This window comes from Anopheles coluzzii, chromosome 3 (assembly GCF_943734685.1).
Source record: "Anopheles coluzzii chromosome 3, AcolN3, whole genome shotgun sequence".
Lineage (NCBI taxonomy): Eukaryota > Metazoa > Arthropoda > Insecta > Diptera > Culicidae > Anopheles > Anopheles coluzzii.
Window position 1 is genome coordinate 31,445,266 of NC_064671.1, and position 19,247 is coordinate 31,464,512.

The following is a 19,247-nucleotide window of genomic DNA, read 5'->3' on the forward strand; positions in this document are numbered from 1 at the left end:
GCCATTTTCGAGCTGCTTCAATCAATCAATTGCGTTCGCTCCAGTTCGAGTTGTTGGGAAAGGATGGGGCGACGCGTGAATGGGACGGATGATGCCACTCGTTTATTGCCGATCGTTTGATGAGATTTTTCTCCTGTTCCCCTGGGGGGTTGGAGACGGGTTTCGGCAGCGATCTGGCACGATACAGTGCGCGTTAATGGTATTGCGAAGGCATAGTTAAATGTTAGTGCTGGTCGTTAGCAGACTGCATTACGGTGAAGCAAATTGATTACAAATGTTTTGAGATTGTCGCGCGGTAGTTATGCGATGGATGGATGGTTCGATCGTTAGGGCATGCTGTAGCGAAGGTGAGGTAGATATTAGGTTTATAATTGAAACATTTTAATGTCTAGTTGAATTTAATTGAAATAAGTTGATAATTGAATTGAGCATTTGCAGATTTAAATAGTCCTTTATGCAACGACGTATTAACCATTTGTGATAATGACTATTAATTACTAACTATCAGTTCACTCGTATGGTGTTGCTTTCTGTGATTCCCGGCAGAGGGCTATACAGCGATATAGCTTTCAAACAGACAAAGTAATAGTAATAGTAATAGTAGACATACATTTTGCACTGATCGGGTCAAGTAGTCCCGAGATCAGGATTCAGGAAGTGATCCAAAGCCACTTTGTCGCTAAATAAAGGACAGATTGTTTAACTTCAATTAATGATATAACTGAATTAACTTCAGTAACACACTTCAAAATGTTTCAAAACGCTTAATTAAAATAGAACATATATTTTGAGTCAAAGACACATGCTGTTGATTACAGGGCTTTCCAAGCCACTTGTGAATGCGGATATAATTATTCACCGTCTGCAAGATGTTATTCAACAGCTGTCACAAGGTGTATTTGCTTTATAATGAAATTTCAGTTTTTACACATGATTATCAACACATCACAAAGAACTGTCAAACTCAATCCAACACAATCCACACGCTTGAGACGTGTTGAAAATCATGCTGATAAAATTAAAAATGATGATGATGGAAATTAAATATCCGATTGATGTGGATTAACACCTAGCACGCGGTGAATAAAAACGTTTACATTCGAAACTGACTTGGAGACCCTGTAATTTATTTTATTTTACTTTTGCTAGGCTGAGAAAATTTAAAATGTTGAGTGAACCTCATACATGTTTCCTGTTTGTTCATTTCTGTAAGCTGTTTTATTCAGTTCCTATCGCTCATTTTGGAATAAATGCTTACCTTTAATAATACAGTGGAGCGCCGTTTATCCGGATACCTTTTATCCGGCTTTCCGTTTATCCGTGCTGTTGAGAAATGACAGCTCAATACAAAGGTGACATTGCGTTATGGAGGATATTCGAAAAAGCGGTTATAAGAGCACATTGTCATAACAAAAAACACTATAATTCATGGCAAATTTCAAATATTCTCGTTAAAAAAACATGAAGTTAATGAAAATTGGGTTATTTTTATCAGAAAATAAGAAAATTTTCCAAAACCTAATCAGGAATTGGTAATAAAATAATCATTTGACTCATTACCCGTGTTATTCGCTTATCCGGGCGAGTTCAAGTCCCGAGAAGCCCGGATTAACGGCGCTCCACTGTATTTATAAATTTTTAATTATTAAATATTTGACTGAAATTTGGTGTTGAAAAACAAAACTGCTTTTGAACACAAACCACAAAAAGGGTACTTTTTGAACTTTAGAGATTAAGCCTAATTGAATGCTAAAAAGAATGTCTACCCACGACAAAACTATACTATACTCATCGTCTCTCATCTATTGATTAGAGCGCAGCCTCATACCAACGGAAAGGAGCTGTCTTGTATCTCTCATCCTAATAATCACACCGTACAGATATCACTTCCGGCTAATCAATCAAACGTTGGCAGCCAAGAAAACTCCCATTTCTTCTAATACCTCTCTTTCTACCTCTCCCAACACATACACAAGAAAAACTAGTACGTTAATCAACACGACTACTCGCTAGATTCGCTTCACTAAACAACAAAAACGAATTACTGCCCCACATTGGTTTTAGCCAATACCATTAGTCGATTCCAAGGTTGTGCCCCCGAAACAAAGTAACCGCTGCAATTGAGGAAGCCGTGAACATTCTTCGCTAATTCTACAGCTACCTATAGCAACGGAGCAATTAGTTTTATGCTACATTCCATCACGCTCAAACGCGAAGCCTTGTGGCCTTGTGGAAACCTAGTGAAACAATAAATTTATGCAATTTACGCACTATTTTAAGAGCAAATCTTTACTGAGCTGGCTGTGTGTGAGTGTATCGCTGTTCCTTTTCCGCTACACTTCTTCCAGAAACCATCCCATCCCAAGTGTCGCGCCAAACGGTGCTCCATGAAGCGTAACCAAAGACCTCCCTCTGAAGCTGATGCCGATAACCACGCAGCACCTGGCGTTGCCATTCGGAAAACGGCACTAGCATTCCTCTGCCTCGGCAGCGATCGACCGCGGCCGCGAAAAGATTAACATAATTTCTTCTCACACTTTCGCAATCACGATTGCGGCGGCGACGTGTGATTGCGATGTAATCATTCCGAACAGAGAGTGTTTGTTTGCGCATTGCAATGTGATGGTAACCGTCCTGCGTATTGTGGTTTCATTGCTTTCAAAGTGTAGTGGCGCGAGTGGTGAGCATTTTCCACACGATTGACTCCTTTAAATTAATATTATAATTTAAACGTTCAATAAATCAACGAAAAGCGAAACTTAATAAACTCCATAGAACGAAGTTCGCAACCACCTCGTCGTCGGCACTGCTGAAACCGATCGCCCCGAAACTCCCGAATCCAGACGCACCTGCATTTATAGTGGATTATGAACGCAAACAAAACCCCGGCACGGTAAGTTCCTGCGTCCATTTTTATAACGTTCGCTCGCACCACATCTCACACACTTGATTAAACCCGCTCACCACACTGCTTGCCATCCTCTCTCGACCTGCCTACTTCGTTCATTCTTGAAAGGTTGCAGCTCCGATCAACACCTGGCCCAAGTGGGGGGGGGGCGAGATGCTACTTCTCAGATTCATTGGCAAACGATGCGAAACGTAGCACCCAAAGGGACGTCGACCAGGCGATGGTTTGAAGCAAAAATGTCCTACACAAACACACACACACAGACACAAATAATCACTTGTGGGGTAGCTTTGCGAAAGGGAAGAGATTCATTGAAATTATGTAAACCACTGCTGCCCTACCCTGTTCTTGTGTGTGTTTGTGTGTCTGTTTGTGTGTGACACACTGTTCGAGTGTCAAAGTGCGGATTTCCCGTTTGGAATGATGGATCGAAGGATGCCATGCACTCCGCTCACTCACTCACTCGGTGGCGTACAAGCAGATGGACGATGGAGGCAAAGAAGGGTGTTACTGTTACGCCTCACTCACAGCACGTTTCCATACGGCCGGCATTTGCCACCGGGACCGTGGCGCTGCGCGAATGGAAAAGAAAAACCACACAACGTATACACGCTTGCTAGAGCTACTTATAGCGATTTTTCCTGCCCATTGCGACCGTTGGCCACCCGTTGGGCACATGGAGGAGAGGGGGGAGAGAAGAAGTAGAACGTCACACACACACCTCACTCGAAGTGGATGGTCTCTTTCACTCGCTGCTGGCCGCAGCACTGGAAAGAGACGAGATAAACCGTTAGAGCGCAGTGCAGTTTTTGGCCGGCAAGACGAGGGAGAAAGCAAAGGCAAAATATTTTCCACCTTTCTGCCCCGTTTCTGCACGACGGGGCGGACTTCTCACGCATGCTGCGACTCATAACCTGCTCTTGGACGGGTCCCTCCCCTACCCCTGCTGCCCCTTTGTAAGAGGGCGGGAGCTGAGCGTCAATATTGTGCGGAGGAGTTTTTAAATATAAATGATGCTGAATGATATTTTTCGCCCCTAGTTGCCTATTGAGCCGCGTTCGGTTAATTAACTGCTTTCGAGGGAGGCTGTGTGTGTGTGTGTGCGTGTTGTGTTCGTGGACGGTGTTTTTTGGAAAAAGTTGCGCACCACGCGAGTCGGCCGAGTCTTGCGCTGTCTTTCGGTGCGTTCAGTTCGCGCGGTTACGCAGTTTTGCAGCAGAGCCGTTTTTACTCCAGTCCTTTGAGTGATACCCAGTGACACACCATCCCAGCCGATCAAAATGGTAATGTACTGAGTGAGGAGTGTGTGAGTGTGTGAAGATTTTATTGAAACGTACGCAGCCAGCCCAGTAGTGTGAGGTACTGGGCGTCTCCATCGTTTTCGCCCGTGCGAGCGAAGGAACATTATTTTATCCAATGTGCCAACCCCGGAAATGGTGCCAACAGAAACTGCCTCCGTTAAATGCAACCGAGGGATGCACGGACCATTATTATGGCCAGTAAAAGTTGCAATCAATCACGCCCGGTGCAAGGACAGAATAAATTAGAAGTGAAACGAAGTTCACTACTTTTTTCTTTCTTTCGGTGCTATTTTGATGTTTAGTTTTTCTCCTTTCACAATATTGCGGCGTTTGATTTGTTAATCATCCCGATCATCACGCGATCGGAGTGCTGAGTGTGCTGCTGTGTAGTCACCCGGTGTCTGTCTAGGTGTTGGGGTTTTTGGCAAGTTTTTTGGGGCGAAAAAGCGTGCGCGCACGAACTATTTCTGACATTGACTCGTCACATTCGCGCGCTGGCACATATTAATTAACCGAGCGACGAATCAATGACGGGATCAAATCAATCTCCGCTCCTTCCGTCTTATGTCTGCGTACCGCCGCATTGAAGACGGCACACGGAAAAAAACGGTGGACGAATCATCCGCAAAAGCATTCCTTGGCGGCGGCTGGTGCTGCTGCTGCGGTTCTGTTGAGCCATGAAAAAGGGCATGAAATTAATGTGATCAGATCACTGTTTGCGGGGAGAGAGGAAGGGTGTGTGCAGGTTCATCCGCCTTCGCACGATTCCATTTAACGTGTGGTCGTGTGTGTGTGTGTGTGTGCTTGTGAATCGAAAGAAGTCACTCTCTCTCCTTGTCTTGGTTCGTGCGCTGTTCGGTGGATTTTATTAATAAATCTCAACTCATTCCACGGTTATTAATCATCACGGGGGCTGTGCTGCCTTGCGTTGCGACCCTCAGCTCTGTCTGACTGACATGGATGGAGGGGAGTGGCAAATGATTCATTAGCGATGGTATGCCGGGCATGGATCGAACCACTGTAATCGGTGGCATTACTCCATTACGGCAATATCTCTATTGCATTACATGTTCCTGCTTATGAAGAGACATAAAAAAGAAGGCACATTCCACGCGTTTTGCGCCGGAAGCTGCTTTGAAGATAATCTCCATGTTGATGCGTGTATTCCCTCCTGCTTCTTTGCTGGCCTAAATCCCCAAACGCTAACGGCACACCGAAGCGTGTCACTTCCGTAATTGCGTACATCAATAATCAATTAATCAAGCGTGTTTACGGGTGCGCTAGATGAGATATTTCCGATGTTGCTCAGCGTATTTCAAAGGGAAAATGGTTTAATTTTCTTCATCCGTTCCCATTTGGTGCGTGCATTGCAAGGAGTGTAAATAAATGAGGATCAATCTTTGATGTACTGTAATGGCGCTGGGCACATTCCAGATGCGCCGAAGCGCACTTGAGAGCATGATAAACATAAATAATAATAATCGAAAATGAAAGCGTTTGTTTACATTGATTAAAAGCAGAAGCTGTTAGAACACGTATTGACAGCCGATAAAGTTGACGCAGTAATGCAGAAATCAATATAGCGATTGACGTACGTTCAATCCTCGGCATGTTCGGTCTTATTTGTTGTGTTAGCTGATTATTTTTTAAATCGAAATCCTTTTTTGTTCAAATTTAATCAACGGATTTATTTAATTATTCTTTAATATAAATAATTCGTTCCTATGATTCATTTCAATTTGGTGATCGCTGTGATAACAGGTTTACAGTAGACTTCTAAGTTGTCTTATACAATATACTATATTATTTTGCTAATTTTACTGCTTCCTTGGCAGTACCTTGTACCTTCTCGTATCAGACTATTGACTTTGTATATCGATGCAGGAAACTTTAAGGCTATGCTGATGCAAACAATCAGATCAGTGTCTAAATAAAACCAGTGGAAAACCATGCATAGCATTTCATTAATTATCGGAACAAGAATTCGGAACAAGAATGTTATGAAATGTATTCCTGCTGTGCGGCCCTAATTTATTTTGAATTGCGTTTAAGTTCATGTTTATTAATTTGTGTAATTTTTGTGTAACCCCGCTTGGAGAAGGCCACATAAGGCCCGTTGAATTCAACAAATAAATATCAAATATCAAATAGGGTAGGCCGGTCTCGTAGTACAGTCGTCAACTCGTACAACTTAACAACATGCCCGTCATGGGTTCAATCCCCAAATAGACCGTGCCGCCATACGTAGGACTGACTATCCTGCTATGGGGGGGAATCAATTAGTCACTGAAATCCAAGCCCACAAGTGGGTACAGGCAGGCCTTGACCGACATCGGTTGTTGAGCCAAAGAAAAAAAACAAAAAAAAAAAACAAAAAAACAAAAAAATCAAATAGGGTAAATGTACCAATAGTGGTGCAATTTGTGGTGGTACAAATGTATTTTAATGGATTTAAAGTGTCAGGAAGGACAATTTCTGAATATTTTAACACATAACAGTTGGAATATGTTTTATCTTCGCATTCACAACCATTTTTACCATGAAACACATCAAATTTACGAAATAATACATATTTTTGTGATTGCTTCGTTGTGCCTATAATGGTGGTATGGTTCCTATAGTCGTCATATTGTGTTCCTATAGTGGTGGTAAAGAAGGATGCCTCAAAACAGTGTATAATATCAATGAAACGTAGTTTTGAAGCTGTTTTCGTGTGAATAGCAAGGATTACTGCCATAATAATGATTTCTTTCGTAATTTGATCGCAAAAAATGTATGAATTTGGTTGAAAAAAATATTGACTAAAGTACTGAATAACACCTGTCGTCATCTCATACCAAGAATAGTTTGTTTGATTTGAAGTCGATTTTTCACTCAGCAAAATAAGCGAATTTTGGCCTTTGTTTGGTAAATTACTTACAGAAAACTTATTTTGGTTGCTTATTTTAATGAAAACAATACGACATGTTAAAAATGTCAACCCAAAAAAATCTAAAATTACCTGTTTTTATTGATTTTAGAACTAGGATCACTATAGGAACATGCCTGTTTGTTGTACTTATAATGGCACTATCGTAAAAACACTTAAAAATACGTAAATATGGTCAAAAGCCAATGAATTTGAATAGAATAATATCATTTGATAACAATTATGTTAAAAAACTAATAACTGCGTTGTTATGTGGTCATGTAGAACGTTAACAAAAATATGAGTATCGTTATGAAATCGTAAGGATTTTGGAAAAATGTTGATACTTTTCACAAAATAATGGATTTTTCGGTCACTAAGAAACGGAATGGCCCCATTTCATTTTTAAATCCTTTGTAAAAGGCTAGAGAACATTTCACACTATCATAAATAACTTAACTTCTTCTTCTTCTTCTTTGGCTCAACAACCGATGTCGGTCAAGGCCTGCCTGTACCCACTTGTGGGCTTTGGCTTTCAGTGACTAATTGATTCTCCCCCATAGCAGGATAGTCAGTCCTACGTATGGCGGCGCGGTCTATTTGGGGATTGAACCCATGACGGGCATGTTGTTAAGTCGTACGAGTTGACGACTGTACTACGAGACCGACCTAACTACTGTTAATTTATCATACGAGACGCATTTTAGTGCAATACCACCACTATTGGTACTAGCACCACTATAGGTACGTTTACCCTATCAAGTGTTCTAGACTTAAGTCGCTTAATAGGTACATAAAGTTCCAATACTACCGATCGACGAACATTGCTGACTAACAACTAAAATTATTCAATTTCATTATTGTATTGGTCAATATTAGTCGGGGAATAGAAACTGTTCGGCTTTGAGTGAAACAGTGACTGTTCATACCTTTTTTAACATTTTTGCATGGTTTTCCGAGTTTTGTTTAGATATCGGCCTGATTTTGTTGCAGGAGCATAGCTAAGCTGTATCCTCAAAGATATGGGAAGACAGTTTTCTGATAAGTTGTTAAAGAAACCGTCCAGCAAGCCGCAAAGTTAGATGATAGCTGCGGCTACTGTACATCAAAATCGGTGTTTATTTGATTATTAAAGCATGATTGATTTTTATGCATAAACTTTTTTAAATTTATTGTAACGAAACCTCACATAAATCACTCAAATTTAAAGCCATTAAAACCTTCCCTATTTGGCAAAACCACTCATAAACCATCGGCTTGCAATTGCTTGTTTCCCTCTCGTATACTCTCTACCACGTTCTTTTCCTTGGAAAGCATAACTCATCGCCCAAAGTATCGGCTTGCTGCGATCATTTTTTTTGCAACGTTCCCTTCTGCCGGTTGCTGTACACATTAATTAATGAGTCGTTATTTTTAATTCATCTTCGCGGTGGCTTTATTTAGGTTGAGTTCTTTTTTTCCAATCCCGCCGCTAAAAACAGTCCGTGGTGGTAATTATATGCACATACACAGAAGAGGAAAAAAACACTCGGAAAACGAGTGTACAACGAGAGTGTGAGCAGGGCAAAAAGAAAGAAAAAACAACACCCCTCTGCCCGAATGCCCTGTTCATGAAATATTCTCCATTTGAAGCAGGATAAGTTATTTTCACCCATCCATCTTGCAACGTACACCTGCAACGAGCTTAGCTGAGCTACTCGCTCGAACGGTACGTCATTTATATTGCTCCTTCCGGCTGCTAAATGAGAGCCACAAGAAGGGCGGGATGGTCCTGCTGGGTGGTTTATCTCAACTCGCATCGGCTCAGTTTACGCGGCTGCCTTCCCCGTTTCGAGCTGGTTGTGCAGGTGTAAATAAATAAAATTTAAACTGCCTCTCGCTCTCCTTGCTCCCTGAAATCGATCACCAAATTACCTCCACAAAGGGGGCGACGATCGAAACGACGATCGAAGATCGAGATGGCAAATATTATTATTGGTCGCTCTTGCTTGCAAAACCCCGCTTGGCCAGCGATCCCTCAAGAGAGTTCGCTCGTATTGAGAGACATTAATTGCCTTGCAGCTGCTTCCTGCCCAAGCGTCCCGGGGATGGTCGATCTTTGTTCTGTCCAACAGTCCCAGTGAGTGGTGCGCTTAATTCGATCGGTCACAATCGATCGGGTGAGCGTAACCCGCCCTTGGCAGAGGTGCCAAGGTGCTCTTTGGCAGGCCACTCGCGGCAAGACTCGCGCAATTCACGGCCAGTCACAGTCGCAGTCACAGTAACGGTGCCGTTGTGCCTCGAACGGACGTTGTGCCCAGCTGCCCGGAAGCCGGAGCTGCCGTGTCTTTTCAAGTGCCCTTGCCCGGATCGTTTCCGTCCCGTCCCGTGCCCTTGCCTGGAGCGTCAAGATGTCGGATTATTTTGTGAGTTTCTTGTGTGCCCGTGTCAATTCACTTAAAGCGAGTGCAGTGTGTAGTTTCCGTAGCCGACTCGCGGTAGCTCGGTAGCTGGCCAATTTCAATTAGTGTTTTTGCTGTGCAAACACCGCCCTTGTCGCCGCCAATGGAACGATCAACCTCGGCACTAATGGAGCGGACAGTGTGACACATTTCCACACGTCTGTCCACGCCCGGGGTTCACAGTGGTTGGTGCGGGAGAGTGGTTTGGTGTTTTCTTTTCTATCTTTTTCCCCACATGTCACGGGGGGACACACGGGGATGGATGGCAAGCATCACTTAATTAGTGGCCAGTGACGAAAGAGAAGGATTTTCCTCTTAAAACATCCCGCTGTGCAGTGCACTACACTTTCCACTTCAACTCAATTAACCTAGCAGAAATAAGCACAGTGACACTTTCACACACTCACTAAAACATTATCTATTAGGTAACAACAGCAGCAGGAGGGGAAAAGTTATTAAAATATAATTAAAATCGATTCCGCTCGGCGTTTCATGCCTTTTATTGCTTCAATCATCTGCTCTTTGGGGGAGCATATATCATTACTCGTTGCATTTTGTTTTGTTACTATTTTGTTGCAGCATTCGACAACGTTAGGGATCGTTTGTGATAGAAACGAGCGCAATATTTGCCCAAGTGTAAAGGGTAATTAAAATCGAATGGATGAATAATTATTGACCCATTTTTCCTGTGTATCAATCGGATTGCTTTTCACTATGTGGAACGATCAACGTTGAAACATATTGTACACGCAGTTTTTTCCATCTTTGATATTATCCATAAAATCAATAAAATGCGTATGCCCCATTATGGTGTTAAAATATTTGAGATCAGATGAGAATAGGTTTTATGTTTAAATGAAAGACAGCCTTAGTTAAAGTGTTTATGAACATCAAGTTTGAACGCACTATTTCACGCAAGCTGATTGTTTTATAGCTATTGCGTAGCGTGACGCCCATATAACAGTATTACGCTGTTCTACTGGTTCACATTTCAATGTTTCAATTTTACACTCACTAGATGTTTTTTGACAGTTGTCATGTTTTTGTGACCAATCAGCTGTTGAAAAAAAAACTCAAGAGCGTTGAATAATACTGTTAACATTTGAAAATGACACTTGAAAATGAAACAAATTTTAATTATTTATTTTATTTATATTCCCCAAAGAGAATGTGAAATCACTGACTAAGAGATGTAAGGACACTTAATTATCGTTCTATTCGTTCTAATCCCCAGTCTTTGTCCAATAAAATGTGGCACCTTCTACCGGATAGAAGTGGAAAAGTGCGCAAAATGCCATAAATAATGTGTAAATTCAATTAGTCTGCCTAAAATTAATAATCAGTTTTGTATAATCTTGAAAACTGTTTGTAAAAAAACATCTTAACATAAAAGTGTTAAATGCCATCAATCAATAAAAATCAATTAAAAAAACTATAATGTTCTTGCATAGGCTGCTCAAATAATGTAACTATTTCTCTCCATTAAGGTCATCACAGAGCAAGAATGAAAACAAAAAAATGCAATTTTGAATAATTGCAGACATTTCTGGCATTGCTTATGCATTTTACTCAACCTATTACCTTTACCATCATTTTCTGAGAGCTTTAGCCCAACAATCGTTATGTAAAACGTTATTAAGTATTATGTAAAACGAGCTTAATTTCATAGGAAATCAAGTGTTTCGTGCAAGGAACTACCTAACAACCTACCATTTGATGCGTAAAACATCCTTTTTTTAGCATTTTTAGGGACGTAATATTTCCTACAAATCATATTTGAATTTAAGTTTCACTTTTAAACATTGCTTTGTATGAAAATTTCAAAATATTCCCACATAAATCCCATTTGTTGTTTCCCCTCAGCTGTTCGTAAAGTACCCATCAACGGTCTGTTTATGACGTTTTGGTGGAAAGTTTGACACATCTCCAACAGCAACCGCCAATAAAATCCGCCCCCGAACGCGCAGTTCGAAAGAATAATAACAACCATCCATCCGCGGAATGTATGTTCCACTCATGTTTTTACTGACAATGTGTGTCTATCACACACACACACACACACACACCAGACGCATACCTAACCTCTAATCGGTTCCATTGTTTATTGTGACAAGCCGAATACCCTCCCCGGTTGACGGGCAGCTGCTTGGGCTGGGTGATGCTGCAATGCGGCCACAAAACCAATAAATCATACCACTCGTACTGACACATACACAAGCACACACAGAGGAACGAACTGCCGTAGGATGAAAGATTTTCGCGGTCATCGAGCATCAAACTTTGAAAAAGGAGGGGAGGAAAGGGGGGAGTGGGGTCTAATAGGGTGGAGTGTCAATCAAAAATCCTAACCGCGCCCTCGGAGATCAAAAAACCCGCGGCTATCCCGCTACGGATCATTTCCTGCCGAGATCTCCCTCTCCGTGTTGGCTTCTGTGGCGCGGACGTTGGTTGATATATTTTTAACTCAAGCATTTTTACCTCTTCTCCTACTACCTCACAACACCCCCCTTTACGGTTTGTGGTAAAGTGAATAAATAAGCGTAACACGAGATGTGCGCGACCCGCGTTCCGTAGGACCCCGGTCGGGCGATCGCGCGTGATGATCATGAATCAATCGTTAATAATTACATCAGGACTAGTGGCTAGTGGTCTCACTGCACTGCAAGGGGAGGAGGTTTGCCACACAGGAGGCCCTACCGTGTTGGCCGCGGGCCAGTCGCTTTAGTTTGCCAAATGGTGTCTGTCCCTGTTTTATGTATCACGTTCCGGGGCAAAGCGAAGGCCGAGACAGCGAAGGGCGAAATCATTGGAGAGGGCGCAAATGATTAATGCTGCAACATAGCGAGCGAAAGGAGTGTCTCGGGGATGCAAGGATGGCAGGGCAACGAGAGGGGGGGGGGGACTGCTCCAATCGTTGGACCACAGTTGGACCGTGCACAGGCGAAAGACACTAAAAATTCCTCCTCTCCATTAATATTTATAACGGAATCGCGAGACTCGAGAGCGCACTTGAATCGTGCCACCGGCTCACAACCGCCTTCCGTTCTGTTTCCCCGTGCTAACTGCGATTGGGCAAACGATTAAAGGCGGCCAAAAATGACCCCCAAACCGAGGGGGAGGGGGGGTGAAGGAAAAGGGAATGCCATTTCAGAGATTCAACAAACAGAACCATTCCGACATCCGGCCTTTTTGCTGTTGAAGAAGGATTGCAAGGGGCTTAAAGGGGGTAGAGTTTCGATTTCACAGCCCATTTGAGTGGTGTGATTGTGTGTGTGTGTGGATGTTAATGTCTTTCCGCCAGTGCTGCACAGTGCCAGTCCTTCTGCTCAAGGTGGCGGCCCCCTCAATCGCCCCTGTTTTGATCGACACCTGTTTATGCGAAGAACGGAGAGTTGAGCTGGACGGGGAGCACATTTACGCTCAGTTCAAATCGGAAATGTCGTACAAAACATGGAACAGGATTATGAGATGATACTCGAAGCGAGTTGGAAATGTGCTCCGAGTCTACAATGTATTAAAAGCGGAACACGAAACGCAATTAGTAGCGGAAGCAGTGGGAATGTTGAAATAAATTGTAAGCTGTTATTAATACGCCTCTGATTCCCTCATTCCCTGAGCCCTGATTTATAATATTAAATACTAGCTGTCAGTTTGACAGCTGACAGTAGACGAGCCAACGGTGGTCCAACCCTGTCGTCAGCTGTCATTCGTGGACGCGAAATGGCACGGAATGGCGCGCGAGATTAAAAACACGTGGCATTTGGAGTAATTTTGAATTGTTTCTTTTTCTTTGGTTTACCCGATTTCCAACAGGATGATGAGGAGCAGAGAATGCTGATCATGCGCAAAGCATTCCAGATGTTTGACACGCAGAAGACGGGCTTCATCGAGACGATCAAGATCTCGACCATTCTCAACACGATGGGCCAGCTGTTCGACGAGGGCGAGCTGCAGGACCTGATCGACGAGGAGGACCCGGAAAGCACGGGCCGCGTCAACTTCGACGGCTTTGCCAACATTGCCTCCAACTTCCTGCAGGAGGAGGAAGACGCGGAGGCGATGCAGCAGGAGCTGAAGGAAGCCTTCCGGTTGTATGACCGCGAGGGTAACGGCTACATCACCACCAGGTACCGGGATTTGAGACGGGGCGGAAAGTTGTTGTCGATATGGCGTGACAAGCGTACTATTTCACCAATTACACACACACACACACACACACACACACACACACACACACACACACATACACACACACAATACGATAATAGACGACGAGCCAGGCTTTCATGCTTCAAATGCTGCCGCCTGCTTTGCTCTTCGCTCCACACGTTTTCGGTTTCTTTGCGTGCACGTACGTCAAATAAGCCTTTAATTTATCGCCACTCCACCCCCCATCGTCCATGTTACATGTTCTGGGTGTGCATGTCGTGGATTTGGAAAGGTTTTTTTTTTTTTGGCCGAGTTCCGACGAACCGGCTTGATTTATCGCTGTTTACCGTGCACCGATAGTGTCATTATTTTTGCCTTTTCACTCCGCGCAACTAAACGAACGAGCGAGAACACTTGCCGAGTGAGCAAAACTCTCGTCGTCTTTTTTGGGACTTGCCGGTGCCGCTACTTCCTACACTACTTTAACTCCCGTGTGCACACACACAAACACACACACACACACACACACACACACACACACACACACACACACACACACACATACACAAAGGAATTATGTTCGAGGCGGTGTGACCTCCGGCTGGACGAAACGCTTCACCTACATGGCCACACGTAGGCTTGTGTTTATCGGTGTGGAAAAAGGGCAATGTGTGTGAAAGGCAAACATTTAACGACCACAAATTCACATCGTTTCTTGTTTTTTGGGTGGAAAAAGATAAAAAATATGTGGCGCAATGTGTGTGAGCGAGTGTTGTTACCGGAAGTGCCCTGTGGTGCTTTCTATTCTACTTCCGATTTTGGGGGCTCGTTTTGTGGAGAATGTTGAATGTTTGTCGACTGGGATGCCAAAAAGGTCATTGCCGGCTGGCCAAATCCATGAATTAGATCGCTATTTCGAATGTTATTGGAGTGGCTTAGGAGTATACCAATGCCAGACTTGTTTGTAGCCAAATCCTTCTAAATGCTTCCAAAGTTTTTTTTTATTATTTTCTTGTTTTGTCTCTAGTATATATACTGCAATGCGTAAGTGTTTGGGATTGCTTATTGTGTCTCCCTGTCAACTTATAACTTTAAATGGCGTAAATCTTTGAACAAAAGTTTAATAGAAAGTTAAATTTTTTGAGATTTTTAATCAAGCAACGAACTCAATTTGAAGTACATTTTGCACTTAAACATAAATCACTCCAATTCTTTATACAGCTACAACATCTCTCACTATAATCCATACCTTTTAGTACCCATCTCCGATGTACAATGCTGCCCTAGCTAATCTCGAAACCCATTCGTTCCATTTGACATTTGTTCGCACATCGTTGCCTAAAAACCTTTAACGCACACACTGGAAAACATTGAGCCGAGGTCACTGTCTCTATCGCACTTTAGCTCACACCCAAACCCCAACCAGCAAAACGGAGAGCAAGATCATTCTTTTTTTTACTGCCAACGTAGTAAAAAACGACCACTTTGCACTGCTCCCACAGCTCCACGTTCCCTCCGGTTGGCGTCAAACTAATTACGGTGAAAAACTAGTTTTAACACACACACACAGCCAGACAGAGCTACATGCAAACCCCGTCACACATGTTGTTCGGTCTGTGGTTTTGGTCGAAAATTTATTGCCACCATATGTAGGTAACCACCCCTTCAGCCCGTGGAGCTGTTGGAAAGGGGAGGGAAGCAGATACTCCCGTTCCGCCCGAACACAACCGGAAACGCTTTAACATTCAAACGAGCTCAATAAACTGCTGTCCCATTCCGCAAACACTCCACGCAGGGAAAGCAGGGAAAACCCAAACAAAAAAGAGACTTATTTAAAGGAAGCAAAAATTACAACAACAAAAAAATCCCACACACACGCACACCAAAATAATAACGTCATAAATAACGTCGCTTTCCAACGGACTCATTTTCACGTATCATATTTTCACCCGCCGTGCACAAATTATGACTGCAAAGTGGAGGGTGGAAGGAACGGCCGCCCAAGGGGGGAAGAAGTTAATTTCGCATCGCTGACAAAATATTTCGAAACTTTCAACACAGACTGCGACAAAAGTAGGCGGTGAAATGGCAGTGCGAGACGCACATTCCGATCTACGGTCTGTGGAATGGCTGCGGGAGAGAGAGAGAGAGAGATAGAGAGCGTGCGGAGATCTACGCAATCGTTCCGCGTTGCTCCTTCGCATCTGCTTTTCATCTTTACGGGAAATCCACTTAATCCACACGTCACCTGGACCTAGCTCTTCTTCCGTTCGGTTTGATGCGCGAATAAACAACCACGCCGCAGCCCCCCCCCCCCCCCCCCCGCACACACGCTCGCTCGCTCATCAAGTACGCAGCCATCTTTCTTCACAAACGACTGGGCGCCCCCATCACTCCACGCAGGCAGCGCGTTGACCGGCGGTTGCCTGGTGCGGTTGGTCGGTGATGCGGACCTGGAGGTTGTGTTTACTCACCCCATCCCAACATTCCACATGCCGGGGCTTCTTCTCTGTAGTGTACCGTGTGCGTGTGTGCCATTTGCGGCGATGAAGGAAAAAAAGGGAAAAAAAACCGACAGAACGGAAACGGACGCGCAAACGGATAGCATAAATATCACCATCATCACCGGTGATGCGCAACCGGAGTCGGTGCCGGAATTGGTTGCTCTTTTTTGTTGCCATAGCTTCCCCGCTTCCCCCTCTACACCACCCATGTGGTAGCAAACGGCTGCACGCGTTCGCGTTCAGCATAATAGCTCTTGATTTCGCTCCGCCCAAGGCCACGATGCTCTAAACCCGCCTCGCCTTTAAATTATAAATGCTGTGCCTGTTGGGGTCGGTCGGTCTTATAAGTTATGTGCCGTACCTGGCTTGTTTGCTGGGGCTACTGTTGCTGCTGCTGCTGGTGCTGGATTGGCGACCCTTCATTCCGCAAGATGAATTGACGTTACGCTTTTTCTCGGGAAAAACGGCTTCTCCTTTGAGCAGCATCTTGCGGCTCGAGAAGCGATCGGAATGAAGGTGAAGGGTCATACAGTAGATGAACATTTACTCCCTCCTCCCCAACACACACACAAACACTACACCATGAAGCACACATGTTAAGCAGGACTGTTTCATCTTTTGCTCTTTTTTTTTGTTTGTTCGCTCCTGTTTGATCTTGATCCCTCCCTCTTTCCAGCACGCTGAAGGAAATTCTGAAAGCACTCGACGATAAACTGTCCAGCGAGGATCTCGACGGCATCATCGGGGAAATCGATACGGACGGTTCCGGCACGGTAGATTTCGATGGTAAGAGACAATAGCCTCTGCCGACCCGTTTGACTGTCAAAGTCTTCTCAGCTTCTTCATTTAAATTCCCATTCTTAATGTTTTTTTTTTTTGTTTTTTTTCTCATCGACAGAGTTTATGGAGATGATGACGGGTGAATAAGCTGCGACCAATCCAACCGATACAAACACACAGCACGACACGACCGCGAGTGTGTCAATTTTCCACCGTCACTACCAGCACCAACTACCAGCCAGCCTTTCCGACTGTGCAACTGGAACGTGAAACTGTAGCAAACTGTCTCCCCCCGGACAGCGGACGACTAACTAAAGTGTGCGCCGATTGCACCCCTGCTTTTTGGGTAGTGTTCGTGTGTGTGTGTGTGTGTGTGTTTTGTTAGCTATTGTTTAAATCACTCCCCTTAAACTATGCTGCTGACCCCAGTGACTTGTGTATATCATCCACGTGTCTCTTTTACCGTAAAGAAATAAATGGAAAACTTGTCCCCCTTTTGAACAAAAATAGCTTAAAGCATGTTGCTTCAATTTTTTTATTTTCACTACGTGTTTTTGCTTTCCAATAAGAGATCGCTTCCTTCCGTCGGTGTGTCCGTTCCCCGTTAAATAGAATTTCCATCAAGCTCCCGTACCCCCCCGCCCCGTTATTAACCCGATCTGTTTGCATCACGGAAAGAAAGCAAATGAAAGCTCTGCCCAATCAAAAAGCATTTCACAAACAATCTACCGCTCCTTGGTCACGACGGGCCAATCCAATCCCTTCCCTCGCAAGGATTTTCATAATCCCATTGTGTCCTTCATCATCCAGGGGAAGGAGGGGGGGGATGTGTTGGCGGAACTGTCTCTCGTGAATATTTATTTCCACATCAATCTACCGGTCTTCTGTCCTGGCTGTTTTTTTTTCCTTTTTTTTCCCAATGCATTCCCTGAACATTGAACTGATGTTTTCCTTCGTTCAGGGTTGATGTGTTTTCCACTATTTTACTCTCTCTCTCTCTCTCTCTCTCTCTCTCTCTTTCTCTCTCTCTGTCTCTCTTTTCTATTTGTTTTCCATCCATCCTCCCTTTTCTTTCTCTACTGTTTTTTGTCAACACGCGAACAGGATGCGACGTGAATTGCAATTTGAATTTCATTTGAAAGTATTATCACCTTTATTGCAGGAACACCGTTCAGCGTCAGCGTTCAGCAACAAGCAATAGGACACAGAAAAAAATGGAACAATCGAAATGAATACGAAAAAAACGAACACAAAAAGAATGATGACACGTTTTTGTGTTTAGAGTTTCTGTGAACGGTTTTTTGTATAATGCAATTTTATACCTTTTTGGGGTCTTCTTTGTGGACTTTAAATTGCGCTCCTTATTCAATCGGCTTTTTTGTTGGTTTCTGTAAATTTTTGTTATGCTCCTCTTTTTTATAAAACGTCTTTTAAAGTGTTCTTTTTGCACTCTGCTATCTCTCTCTCTCTCTCTCTCTCTCTCTCTCTCTCTCTCTCTCTCTCTCTCTCTCTCTCTCTCTCTCTCTCTAAAGCATGCCACCGAAGCGATCCAATTGCGAGGCCGATTTATTCATTTTAATTTTAAAATTCAAACAATGTGACGCACTGTATTCCACCTGCCAGCCAGACGGACCGGTTTGACTCATTTTATCGATGTAGATTTTATTACCCCGTTCCAAGCCTTCCCCCAGCCAGCGACGCCAGAGAGATCATCTCTCTACCGCACCGCAAGTCCGTGTTGGGAGCGCTCCATTCCATTCCAGCGGAAGCATTCGGTGGTACGCGTTGAGTTGCTGATGAAAATTAATGATAGCTGAAATCAATTATACTTTCCTCGAGGGAACAAATGCAGAAAAAGAGGGCAAAAGATGGGAATGGGAAACAATGCGCACCGCGTAATAGCAACAACAACTACACCAAAGAAGTAATAGTTATTGCCAGCTAATAGGGCTATTAACGCGTGCGGAATGCGGACCGTGGAATGGACTTGCGCTGTTTGCGCTACAAAGCCGTAATTATTTTAAACTGGCTCAGGTTATCGTTGTTCGCCGTGCTCTATTTCTCTCTCTGGTCGTTTATGGCTATGGCTGTTGCTGGCTATGGGCTAAATGTTTTTTTTTTTTATCGCTAGCATCTTGGCTTTGTAAAAGACGGAAAGCAACAGCATTGCCAACAGTTAAATTAATTGCATTTCAGAAAAAAACACCGTTTAACCGCGAAGAAACGAAGAGCTGCGTTAAAAATCAACGGATAATT

General features: G+C 43.6%; 1 protein-coding gene across 2 annotated transcripts; it reads left to right on the forward strand.

The window, feature by feature from the left end:
- The first annotated feature begins 3,929 nt into the window (after window positions 1–3,929).
- LOC120958643 (troponin C) lies at window positions 3,930–17,500 on the forward strand. 2 transcript variants are annotated; one of them, XM_040381585.2, is made up of 4 exons: window positions 3,930–4,191; window positions 13,372–13,685; window positions 16,888–16,997; window positions 17,110–17,500. In XM_040381585.2, the coding sequence occupies exons 1-4, from the start codon at window positions 4,189–4,191 to the stop codon at window positions 17,136–17,138; spliced, it is 456 nt and encodes a 151-aa protein (XP_040237519.1). In that variant the 5' UTR covers window positions 3,930–4,188; the 3' UTR covers window positions 17,139–17,500. The 2 variants fall into 2 exon arrangements, with proteins under 2 accessions (XP_040237519.1, XP_040237518.1); XM_040381584.2 differs by lacking the exon at window positions 3,930–4,191 and adding an exon at window positions 9,359–9,522.
- The last annotated feature ends 1,747 nt before the right edge of the window (window positions 17,501–19,247 follow it).